This window comes from Indicator indicator, chromosome 3 (genome assembly GCF_027791375.1).
Source record: "Indicator indicator isolate 239-I01 chromosome 3, UM_Iind_1.1, whole genome shotgun sequence".
Lineage (NCBI taxonomy): Eukaryota > Metazoa > Chordata > Aves > Piciformes > Indicatoridae > Indicator > Indicator indicator.
This window is the reverse complement of record NC_072012.1, coordinates 10,821,700-10,834,240: the sequence shown is the minus strand read 5'-3', so window position 1 is coordinate 10,834,240 and position 12,541 is coordinate 10,821,700. Positions and strand designations below refer to the sequence as shown.

General features: G+C 50.1%; 1 protein-coding gene across 2 annotated transcripts in view; it reads left to right on the top strand.

The window, feature by feature from the left end:
• Nucleotides 1–654: 654 nt before the first annotated feature.
• Nucleotides 655–12,541, top strand: part of UBE2H (ubiquitin conjugating enzyme E2 H) — a 62,508-nt gene continuing 50,621 nt past the window's right edge. For both annotated transcript variants that reach the window (XM_054399436.1, XM_054399435.1), the window contains exon 1: nucleotides 655–707. In XM_054399436.1, coding sequence (XP_054255411.1) covers nucleotides 655–707 — 53 coding nt within the window. The remainder of the gene's footprint in view (nucleotides 708–12,541) is intronic.

Genomic DNA, 12,541 nt, shown 5'->3' with positions numbered 1-12,541 from the left:
GCCCAGGCTGCCCAGGGCAATCAATGATGGAGTCCCCACCCCTGGAGGTGTTCATGAAGTATGTAGATGGGGCACTTTTGGATGTGGTTTAGAGGCCATGGTGGTGTTGGGCTGACAATTGGACTCGATCCTTAGAGTTCATTTCCAACCTTTTCTGCTGCTGTGGACACCTTCCCTGCAAGCTCACTGTGCTTGGGGCGGGACTCGAACCCCTGACTCCTCCATCATTTCCGAGCCCACCGCACTACGGCTCCCGGCGTACTGCTCGGGTGGGCGGGGCCAAGGCGACGTTCTCAACGCAGCCAATAAGAAAGCTGCGGAGCGGTGAGGTCACTGCGGGTGACGTCAGGGGTCCAGAGAGAGGCTCGGGCAGAGGCGGCCGGAGTGGGGCTCGCTGCTGAGGGAGCGGAGCGAGAGCGGTGGAGGTGGGGAGAACACCGGGGCGGCACCGCCACCGGAGAAGGAGGAAGAGGAAAGCGGAGGCAGCACCGGCAGCGACAGCAGAGGCGGCGGTGGGGGGGGTCCCAGCGGCTCGGAGCCCCGGCGGCCCCCCGCTCCCCTCGGTACTGGGTTTTTCCGCCCCCCGCCCCGGTCCACGGCGGTAGCGGCGGCGCTGACAGCCCGCCCGGAGCACCGGGGGCGGCCGCGGCCACCATGTCCTCCCCCAGCCCGGGCAAGAGACGGATGGACACCGACGTGGTCAAGCTGTATCCTTCCCGAACCTTTTTCTTAACCGCCACCCTCCTCCTTTTTCGCCCCCCGCCCTCGCCCCGGGAGCCCCGCGGGGATGAACCCGCATTCGGCTGGGCCCGCACTTGGCGGGGAGAGCATCGGGGACCCCCCCTCTCTCCTCCCCCTCCCCCCCCCCCTTCCTCCGGTGTCGCTCTTTGCACCGCCCCGGGCGGCGGCAGCGCCCCTGTCTGATGCCAGGCCTAGGCCTCTCCCCAGAGCTGAGGCTTGGACCTCCCCCCTCCCCAGCTCCCCCTTACCGGGGTGGGGAGGGAGACCTAAGCCTCCCCCTCCCTCATTTTTGGGGTCTTATTGCCCTCTGGAGCTTGACAGCCACCAGCCGGGATGCCCTGGGGGTATCCCTGTAGGTGCCCCCCGAAGCCTGTCCTGCACCCCTCACCTCGCCCCCCACCTTTGGCCTGGCCTGCAGCCCAGCCACCGAGGAAGAGTGAGGAAGGGGAAAGCAGCCGTAGCCCGAAGAAAGCCTTTTGTGGGGCTTATTACTTACTCCCCCATTTCAGTCTCTGGTTCACGAAGCTTCTGCTGCTGTCGTAGGGATTTAATTTGGGGGGTGGGGGATGGAAGGGAGGGGGTCTCCATGGGTGACGACGGGCTTGGCAAAGGGCTCCGGGGCCCTCAGCCCATCTCACAAGAGGTCCTGTTTATGTAACACGCCAGGTTGGGTTTGGCTTTATTATTTTTATTTCTTCCCTCCCCCTGTCCTTGTTCTGTGATAGATCTGTTTATATTTTTCCTCCTTTTTTATTCTTGGACCTTTCCACGGTGGCGAATCCTTTTTCTTTCTGTCTGGAGTGTGGGTGGCATTGAAAAATATTCTTGGGGATTTGGTTCTTGGGATTGTTTTATTAATAGTTTTTTGTTTACAATGTGCTGGGCCGAGGGGTTTGGGGAGAGGGTGGGGGGGATATAGGGGGGTAAGAAATGACACCAGTAGCTGAAATGTTTTTCAGCTCTGTTGACTTGAATGTGTTTGACCTCCCTCAGCAGGAGTCAGGGCTTTGGTGGCTTTAACTTGGTGTGGCAAAGGGGTCGAGAAATGGGTTTGATTTAGTTTCCAGAGAGAGATAAACAAACTTAACTTGGATTTTGTGGGTTTTTTTCTGGAGGGGGAGGGGGGGTGGGGAAAGGAGGGAGGGAGGAGCTCCTGTTTGTGGCGTTGAGGGGTGGCTTATCGAGGGGAAACTTCTGCTTGACGTTCTGCCTGTGCTTTTCTCTGTACAAAGCTGCTTTTCATATATATTTTTATATCTTCTTTTTTTTTTTGTCTTGTTTTGAAGCAAATAGGAAATGACTCCCAATGGTGCTTGAATTGGAGCTATTTTTATCCAGGGGTTTAAAGTTACACACATGTCGTACTCAGCCGAATGCCAATTGCGATCGATGCTTAATCGCACCGGGAGGAGGGTCGGGAATTCCAGCTGTTGGGGTGGAAAAGAGAAAAATCTTGCTTTAGGGGCAGCTTGGAAAGAGATTTTTTTGTTGTTGTTGTTTTTTTTGGGGAGGTTGGAGAGGAGCTGAGGCCCAACCTGATCTACTGCTGTTCTCCTTTCCCCTCCCCCCTCTCTATTTTTCTCCTTTTTGTTCGGTTCGGAGCCAGCATCGCAGCATTTTAGGAGACAAAGAGCAGGTTTTTCTGAAGTGGCTTTGCTTGCTCTGTCTTTGGCTGTGTGGTGGTAGGTAGAAAAGCCCCAAATATCTGGCATTCCTCCCAACACTGGGTTGCTTGCTTTTTTTTTTTTTACCTCCCCCTTCCCAACTCTGCCCTGACAAAAGAAACCCAAAGGCTTTTCGAAAAGCCAAGCTCTTGTTATTGTCGACTCAACCTTCCTGGTGGTTCAGAGGGGTTGAGGGTTAGAGCAGTTGCTCTCCTGTGGACAACAAACTTAGGAAGTTGGATGTGTCAGATGACTCCTCTCACCACTCCTCCTCCCTCCCTCCCTCCCCCCCCCTCCCCCCCCCAAGCCTTTTTTTGTTTGTCTGCCTGACTTGCCTTGCCTGCCCTGGGTTGGTTGAGTGCAGCTCACTAGGCCCAAGCTCCTGAGATGCTTCCCTAGGGAAGCTTCCTCTCTGTTTTCAACCAGCTTCCAGCTGTAGGAATGAGAATGGTCTTGGTGGTCACCAAAGGGGAAGGGGCTGTCTGAAGGAATGTACTTGAGGGCTGCTCCTCCCTGGGGCTTGAGGGTTTTGTTGTGCTGGGCTTTGGTTTTGGGTGTTGGTTTTTTCCCCCCTTTTTGCTGCCATTTTCATTACAGCTTCCCTTTTCAGCCCCTTTTTGAGTCTGATGGAGAATAATGGCAAGGATTTATGGCCTGCGAAGGGCTACCTTTTTGAGTGTGGTGGTGTAGGGGGTGATGGCCACAGTGAAAAACCCATCTGCCTTCTCCTGCTCTTGACAGGTTTAAGGGAGCCGAGTGGGGTCTTTTTATTATTCCTATTTTCAATCCTAACACGTTCATGTCCTTTTGTGGATGCCTCTTTGTGAGCAAGGGAAGGAGGGGAGAGGTTCCTCAGCATTCTGGGGCTGGAAGGAGGGGCTGGGGGGACAGAGCTGTGTGTGTCTTAATGTGTTGAGCTGATCTTTAATAATCGCCCTGCCGATGATGTGCTGAAACTCTGAGTCACTCCTTGTTTCTCCCTCCCCATCGCAACGTTGTGCAAATGCTGGGGTTCCACACTGCCTTTCTCCCTTTTTAGGGGGCTGCTGCTCTCCTCCCATGCTCCCGTGTACCTGCAGAGTTGGGAGGCACTGCTTGCCTCCCTCCCCAACTTGGAGCACAGCTTTGCAGAAAAACTCTGTACTCCCCCTGCCCCTAAAATATCCCAACACCTGCTTGCTGCTAGCCTGGAAGCGTAAGGATGTCCCGTGAGCACTCCAGCTTAACGCTGAGCCCCTCTAGGTAGCCCCCACCGCCTTGGGCTCTGCGGAGTGCTGGAAAAGGGGTGTTGATCCCATCCCCCTTCTCCCCCCCCCAGCTTTGGGGTGAGCTGCTGGCCTTGGAGCTGTGTTTGCAGGCGAGAGGCCTCGGGCAGAGCTTGCAACTGCGCGGATTGGCTGCTCTGTTACTACCCGGAAACGGGGGCTGGGGCGGAGCGCGCTGGCAGCTGCTGGGGTGCCCCAGCCCTCGGGGTTTGCACCCACGGCGGGGCTCACGCACCCCGGCACCCCACACCCCCTCCCCTAAACCGCGCCGACGGCTGTCCTTCAAACTCGGGGTTTATTCTGTGCCAAGCAGCGAGGCGAATGCTGCGGGCTGGGCTGTTCCTAGCCTCCCCTTGGCTGGGAGTTTATTTTGCTCTGATTTATTTTCCTCCTTTTGTGGCTGGGTGCAGGGTCATAGTCCCCCCAAGCTCTATTTTTAAGCATTGGGGAGCTGGAAAAAGGGAAGCGTCACCCTGTTCCTTGCACGAAAAAGGATTATAAATAGTGCTTGGCTTCGTTTGAATCTCCCTGTTCTGACCAGTTTAGTTTGTAACGCGCGTCGGAGCTACTGGAGAGCGTAACCCACAGAGCATTACACTCCCTTCTAATTTTAGGAGTTGAGGAGAATAAAGGTCCAAAGCTCCTTAGTTCACCTGCAAGGTATTTTGTAACCACCCCAACTTCCCCCCCCCAGCCCCACCTCACTGTGTTTGCTCCACCGCCGCCGTCGGTTGAGGCAAAGGGTAGGGACAGAGTTTACATTTGGGATAAATTCGTTTTTGTGTTCATTAGAGGCTTACACCACACTTATCATCCTGCTTGAACACCTTCCAAGAGTGGGGTTGAGCAATCAGAGGGGGGATCACGTGGCTTTGTTCTCTTTGGCCTGTCCCCAGGGGAAGAGCATGTGTACTGGAATGTCTTGTTTTGGTAGGGTTTGGTGGTGTTTTGTCGTTTTGTGTTTTTTTTTTTTTTTTTTTTTTCAGGTTTGTGGGGTCTTTTTTTGTTGTTGTTGGTTTGTTTGTTTTTTTTTTTTTTTTTTTTTCCCAGGGACAGAGATTTCTGGAAAATTTGAGGAGTCAGAATATACAATTTAAAATGTCATGCTACTTTTTTTTTTTTTTTTTTTTTTCCTGCTCTACTTCTGGGGCTGTGGTTTAATGAGGTCTCCAGGGATGAGGGGAATCGTGTGGTGGTGCTTCAAAAACACACAAAGGCACCTGTTTCAGAACCAGGAGGGCACTCTCCCTTCCCCCCACTCGAAGCAGCCAGAAATGCTGGCACAGGTTGTGGCTTATCAATAAAATCCAGTTAAACATGATTCCAGTATCTGAAGGGGACATACACAAAAGCTTGGGAGGGACTTTTTACAAGGCCTTGCTAGTCGTAGGACGAGGGGCAATGGCTTGAAGCTGGAAGAGGGGAGATTTAGACTGGAGATTAGGAAGAAATTATTTACAGCGAGGGTGGTGAGACACTGCAACAGGTTGCCCAGAGAGGTTGTGGATGCCCCCTCCCTGGAGGTGTTGAAGGCCAGGTTGGTTGAGGCCTTGAGCTACCTGGTCTAGTACAAAGTGTCTCTGTCCATGACAGGGGGGTTGGAACTAGATGATCTTTAAGTTCCCTTCCAACCCAAACCACTCTATGATTCAGAAGGTATAGTGCCCCCCACCACAAGAGCTTGGAACCCACACATCCTTCTGCTAAAACCAGCTAGAGGAGGGTAAAAAAAAAAAAATTGTTGCCTAAATGACAACTTTCAAGGGTATCATCTTGCTGCTTTTAGAGCTGAATGTGATGTCTGCTGGCCACTGGATTTTGTTTTTTTCCCCCCCCCCTCCCTCAAAGGAGAGGCTCTTGGCTGGAACTGTAAGTTCACTCTTCCATTGTTGCCTTGTCAGTTTGATTGTGGAGGCTATTGAAGCTGGGGCTTGTGGAGCAGACCTGAAAGCTTGGTGCACCTGCTTAATCATCTAATTGCAGTGGGCATTGAGGGGAAATTGGGGAATATGAATTTGGGTAAGACGAGTGGGAGCATGGAGCCTTTTCTAGCCTGACATCCCAACTCCACTTTAAGAAAGATAAAGCCTTTGTGTCACTTTACATTTGGGTAATTTTAACTGTTTCTCGATTTTATTCCCCAAATTGAGTGCTCTTGGTATTCTGAGGAGTATGTCAGTGGCCATGGTGCTCAGTTCTGAAGTCTAAACTGGCATTAATTAATAATTGCTGATAAAACAAATGGTGGAGGCTTGTTTCTGTGTTGTAACAGCTAGAAGAACCCAAAGTGCACACAGGATTTCAGGAAAATAAGTGGCTTGCCTTGTAAAATCCTAGAATGGTTTGGCTTCTAAGGGACCTTGGAGGTCTTCTAGTTCCAGCCCCCCTGTCATGGGCAGAGACACTTTTCACTAGACCAGGTTGCTCGAGGCCTCATCCAGCCTGGCCTTGAACTCCTCCCAGCAGGGGTCATCCACAGCCTCCCTGGGTAGGGGCAACTTTCTACTAGGTCCCATCCAACCCTTTCGAACATGTGCAGAGTCGGAGCTTCCACAGCTTGTCTGGGCAACTGTTTCAGTGCCTCACCATGCTCATGGTGAAGAATTTCTTCCTCCTTCCTTGTGACCAATAATTGAGCTTCTTCCAGTTCGAAGCCATCGCCCCTCGTCCTGTCACCCAGCTCTAGTGTCTCAGCTGATGCAACGTGTTTTGCTTCTTCAGTCTGCAGAGCTGTGAAGGGTTTCTGCAAGGACACTTCAGCCTTTGAGGGAGATCTTTCTCCTGCTGGCTCTTGCAGTTACAAGCTTCCACTCGCTTTGGTGTTGGTTCCCCTCCTTGCTGCTTGTGCTGATGGAGAAAATGGTGTCCCTGCTTTTCTTTCTGCTGCTGGATCTGGCATGGGGTGCTTGATACCTCTCTTGGTTTTTTTTTTTTTTTTTGTTTGTTTTTTTGTGGTGAAGCTAAACTGGCTTGGATTTGTAGTAGCTGATTGTTTTGAAGTGTCACCACCACTATCATACAATCCCAGCAAGCTTTTAGAAGCCCTGGGTGCACTCCCACACGTTCAGCAGCAGCAGCCCAGTAACATTCAGCTCCCAGCACAAACCCTGTTAAAGTCTTAATATGTGGGATTAAGGAGGAGATGCCCCTGATGAGGCTCTCCCTTGTTACCACTGCCAGGGAAATATTACATTTAATCTTGGTCTAGGTGCAGCTTGTGTTTTGTCCTCCTTGTTGCTGTGTGCATGAAAATTCTGTTGGTTTTGTGCCTTTAAAAAAAAAGAATCTTATGAAAAGCTTGTAAGCAAAGCCTCGAGCTTGCTGGATGCTTGCTTGGATGATATCAGAGTGACAAACAGCAGGAACTACCCCGTGCTGTGCTGCTGCTTTTCTCTCTCCTGCTCCTTCAGAGTGTTTTCTTGCTTTGTTTTTAGGAGAGCATCAATTAATTCTTCAAACACATCCGTAATTGCTGTTTTGCCTTGTTCCTACCTGTTGTACCTGGAGCAGGTTGGGCAGACTGAAAGCCAAGTGTGCTGAGTGCCTCTGGCAGCTTGCTCCTTGAAGGCTTCAGATTTGGTGTCTTGGTGGAGAGGGGGAAGATTCCCAAGGGCAACAGGGGCTGCCTAAGGGCAGGGGTGGTGGTTGGTACCCTTCTTGTGTAGGATTTGACTTCTTGGGCAGGATCCTCTTGGAGCCCTCTGCCCTTCCCTGTCCTGTATCTTGTCGTGAGCAAAAGCCTGATAGACTTCTGTCCCCAGTGTACTAGTGAGGCTGCAGCTGGAGCCAGTTCTGGGCTCCCCAGTTCAAGAGAGATTGGGATCTGCTGGAGAGAGTCCAGTGGAAGCTGGGAAGATCCTGTGGGGCCTGGAGCGTCTCTGTGAGGAGGAAAGGCTGAGAGCCCTGGGGCTGCTGAGCCTGGAGAAGAGCAGCCTGAGAAGGATCTTCTCAGAGCTCAGCAAGAGCTAAAGGGTGGAAGGGAAGTGGATGTGGCCAGACTCTTGTCAGTGGTGCTCAGTGATAGGACAAGGCAACAGGCACAATCTGGAACCCAGGAGGTTCCACTTGAACACAAGGAGGAAGTTCTTTGCCCGGAGAAGTTGTGGAGTCTCCTTGTCTGGAGAGGTTCCAACCCCACCTGGCCATTGTGATCCTGTGCAACCTGTTGTGTGTGATCCTGCTTTAGCAGGTGGGGGGTTGGACTGGATGATCTCCAGAAGTTCCTTCCAACCCCCACCGTGCTGGGATTCTGGGATTATTTTCTTACTTTTTTTTTTTTCCTTCAGGCATTGTAAAGCAGCAGGACTTGGCCGTTAGGAAGGGAAGGGTGCATCTGAAACCACCCCAGCGTAGAGCCATTGCTGGTTGCAGTATAACTCAATGTTCTCAGCACCTGTTGGGACTTGGTGCCCTTCTTAAGCCATGATTTAATCGGAGTCATAACCAGGATAAATACACAACAGGTTGTTGTTAAGGCAGGAAAATGCCCACAGTTAAAGTGGCAGGCTCCAGTATGGACTGGCTTCCCAACTAAATAACTCCCCATTTTACTGTCTGTTTAAATAAGAGGTGATGTGATTGAGGGAGGGAGGTGTCTGGATTTTCTGCTTTGCTCTCCTGGATCTTCTCCTGGCAGCAAACATGAATGTGCTGAGTAACACATTCTTAATACTGAAAGAATTATATAGGTGGTGGTGGGGGGGGTGTGTGCCTATAGGAGTTCAACCCTGCATTGTGTGTCTTATTGTGTTGCATTCCTTTCACTCCCTCCTGTTGCCCTGTGGATTTTATCCCTGGATTTCTGGAATCGTGAAATGTGGAATGTGGCTTTTTGTGTTGTGGTTTGCTGTTGTTTTTTCTTTTTCTTCACCAAAATAGAGCTCTCGTGACTGAGGAATCATCCGACCTTGCCATCTCTAGTGTCTACTGGGTCATGCTGCCTGTGTGCCCAGTGCCTGTCAATTCCAGCAGGGAGCTTGCAAACCAGCTGCCACTACTGCTGGGAAACACCTTCATGGGATATGATCTTCCACCACATCCCAGGGAAGTGTCCAGAGTTAGTTTGTTTAGTGGCAGAACCATGCAGTTCTCACCTTTACTGCATCTCTAGAGGTCCCTTCCACCCCCTAGCGTTCCATGATTCCACAGACATCATCTGAAGTAGTTGCATTGCTGGCAGAACCATAGAATCAGCACAGAATGTTAGGGGTTGGAAGGGACCTCTGAAGATCATCTAGTCCAACGCCCCTGCCAAAGCAGGATCACCAGGGCAGGTCACCCAGGGACATGTCCAGGCAGGTTTTGAAAGCCTCTACAGAAGGAGACTACACAGCCTCTTCAGACAGCCTGCTTCAGGGCTCCAGCAACCTCACAGTAAATAAATTGGTCCATGGAGTGCTCACTTTTGTGTATTGCCCAACCCTGCTAGTGTTTTGGTCCATTTTCCACCTTTTTTGGGATAATCACATTTGTTTCTGGATGCTGGTAGTAATTTTTCTAGTCCTTTCTTTGGGTTGTTCATGTTGGTTGTTTCTTGATGCTGATACTAATTGGTTTTAGTCCTTTTCCCCACCTTTTGGGGATATTCAGGTTGATTTTGATGTTGGTACTGGTTTTTTTTCAGTCCTTTTTCTTTTTTTGCCACCTTTTGGAGATGTTCAAGAGCAACACCACTCCCTCGTCTCTGAGACAATCTCTGCTTAATCTTTTTCAGGCTTTTTCCTTCCCTCTCTCCACTTCCTTCAACCTTGTGACCCCTCACCTCTAAATGCTATCTCCTCATCTTCAACCTTCATCATATTCCAGTTCCTCAGTCTTTCTGATAATGATCTGTTCAAGATTGAGGCTAGATTTAAGTCTCTTGGAGAGAGGAGGGGAAAAAAAAGATGTAGCCATTAATGATTGTTTGCTGAGGCTGGATTCAGGACTAAGACACCATTCCTTTTTTTTTTTTTTTTTTGTTACCATTGCAGTTTCCAACAGCTGTCCTCTAGTCTGAAATCATTTGACTTATTCCCTGGAGCAAATTGATTCAGCCTTCCCAGAGAAGCCAAATCACTCACAGTCCATTGGCATTAGGTGTTTTATATCAGGTGGAGGGATGGATCTGTGTGAAACCAGGGTGGTGGTTTGTCAACTCTAATCCCTTCTAAACTGTGAATTACAGAGCACACCTGGATGGTTCTGCATGATCCACAGGCAGGAAAAAGCAGGGGGTGGTGCAGACTTGAAGATATTGATGGCTTAGTGTGAGGAAGAGATTTTTGAGATATCCCTTTGTTGGATTAATTTCAGAAGGTTAGATGCTGCTTTCCAGAAATGATTCTGGTTTGCTGCTGTGAGCTTTCCTTCCACTATGTGCTAGAAGAAAGAAGCATAAAATGAGGCTACGCTTTTGAGTTCCGTGTTCAGTTTTGGGGCCCTCACTACCTGGTTTGGAGCAGTAATAGTGTGGCCAGCAGGACTAGGACAGGGATTATCCCCTCTCTACAGCTCCCTTAAAGGAGGTTGGAACCAGGTGGGGGTTGGTCTCTTCTCCCAAGGAACCAACTGTGGGACAAGAGGAAATGGCCTCAAGTTGCAGCAGGGGAAGTTTAGGTTGAACATTAGAAGAAATTTCCCTGAAAGGTTTCTCAAAGACTGGAACAGGCTGCCCAGGGAGGAAATCCTAATCTCTGGAGGTGTTTTAAAGCTGTGGAGGTGTGGTGCTGAGGGACGTGGTTTAGCAGCAGACATGGTAGAGTTAGAAAATGGTTGGACTTGATGATCTTAAAAGGTCTTCTCCAACTAAAGCAATTCTGGATCAGTTTTCTTTGAGAGGGTTATTCTGAAACATTTTGCACTATCAGCCTTTAATTTTTGATTTTGGGTGATACTCCTTCAAAATGATCAGTTTTACATTTGTCTTAATGTTTTTTTTTTTTTTTTGTTAGGAGATGTCTGCATTTATGACAGTTGCTGCCCTTTAGGAGCGCTCAGCCCTGGAGGCATTTGTCATCTCCTGTGAAAGGTGGAGGTTAAAAGCTGACAGTTGATGGTTAGCTAAATCCTGCATTATTTCCAAATTCCAGGGAGCTTTTCTCTTGGGCTTCAGCTCTTTCTCTTTTCCTACAAGTGGTGGGGGATTTAAAATGCCAATTATTGATCTGCAAATCGTTGCTGCCTTCCCAACTGCTTCCTGGGTGCTCAGCATGCAGCAGCTGATGGTTTCTAATCAGTCATCTCTGGACCTTTTCTAATGGCAATGTTAGGAGAGGCTGGATGTGAGTGGAGGTGAACAAGATTGCCTGAGTTAGTGGATGGAATTGTAGATGGTAGGGATTGGAAGGGACATCTGGAGATCATCTGATTCAAGCCCCTTGCTATAGCAGTGTCACCCACAGCAGGTTACTGAGAATCACAATGTCCAGGTGGGTTTGGAATTTTTCTAAAGGAGACTCCACAACCTCTCTGGGCAACCTGTTCCAGGGCTCCACTACCACCCTCAATGCCAACAAGTTTCTCCTCCTCTTCAGATGGAACTTCCTGGGTTCCAGTTGGTGCCCATTTCTTTTGTTCTGAAAAGAACGACGTTTGGCTTTTGACAGCATTTAGGGAGTGGATCTTGTGGCTTTTTGGAATAGGATCAGCCCCAGGAGATCTGCAGAGAGGGGAACATGGTGTCACTGAAACTTTGAGGAACACAACATGGCATGGAGTTGACAGTCCTGGACTTGCCTTCAAGTCACAGAATCATGAAATGCTGGGAGTTGGGGACTTCTGGAGATCAGCCAGTGCAGACCCCCTGCTAAAGCAGGGTCACCCACAGCAGGTTGCCCAGGATCACAGTGGCCAGGTGGGGTTGGAATCTCTCTAGAGAAGGAGAGATTTCCTCTCTGGGCAGCCTGCTCCAGGGCTCCAACACCCTGACAGCAAAGAGGCTTCTCCTCATGTTCAAGTGGAACGTCCTGGGTTTCAGTTTGTGTCCATTGCCCCTTGTCTTGGCACTGGGCACCACAGACAAGAGTCTGACGCCATCCTCTTGCCCCTCACCCTTTAGCTCTTGCTAAGCATTAAGAAGATCTCCTCTCAGGCTGCTCTTCTCCAGGCTCCACAGCCCCAGGTTCTCAGTCTTTCCTCCTCACAAGGATGCCTCAGTCCCCTCAGCATCTTTGAAGCCTCCACTGGACTCTCTCCAGTAGTTTCCTGTCTCTCTTGAACTGGGGAACCCAGAACTGGACCCAGGGCTTCTGCTGTGTCCTCACTAGGGCAGAGTGGAGGGGGAGGAGAACCACCCCTGGTTGGTGTCCTGGCTGTTTCCAAGCTGTTCTGTTTGTGGCCAAGGTTTTTTTTTTTTTTTTTCCTTTTGTTTTGTCTTTTTAGAGGTGGGGAGAGGTTGGTTTTGAACGACTTAGAGATTTCTCCCTCATGATACATTCCCTGAAAGCTGCTTTGCCAGGGGAAGCTGGTAGAACCCAGTGCTGCTTTGCCAGGGGAAGCTGGTAGAACCCAGTGCTCTGCTACACTCTCTGTTGAAGGCCAGTGAAACCAGTTACATTTTCCTTGTACCTCATATCATGAATTCAAACTGCCTGACCTTCCCCCTCAGCTCTCCAAAGCTAATACAGCTGAACACAAACACTGTGCAGGGTGCTGGTTTCAGGTAGCAGCTGGACCAGCTTTAAACCTCTCAATAACTGGGCTGCTTTCACACTGAGCTCATCTTCTGTGTGAGGGATGTGTCTATGTGGATGGTGCTTGGGAGCAGTCCTCCATAATGGTGTTGAAGGCATCTGCTTCATGCTTGGTAGTGGCAGTTGCAGCTTGCTCAGGCAAGAACGTGTCATGGAGTGATTTCTGCAGGAGTTCTGGTGATGGTCTTGCTTTGTGACC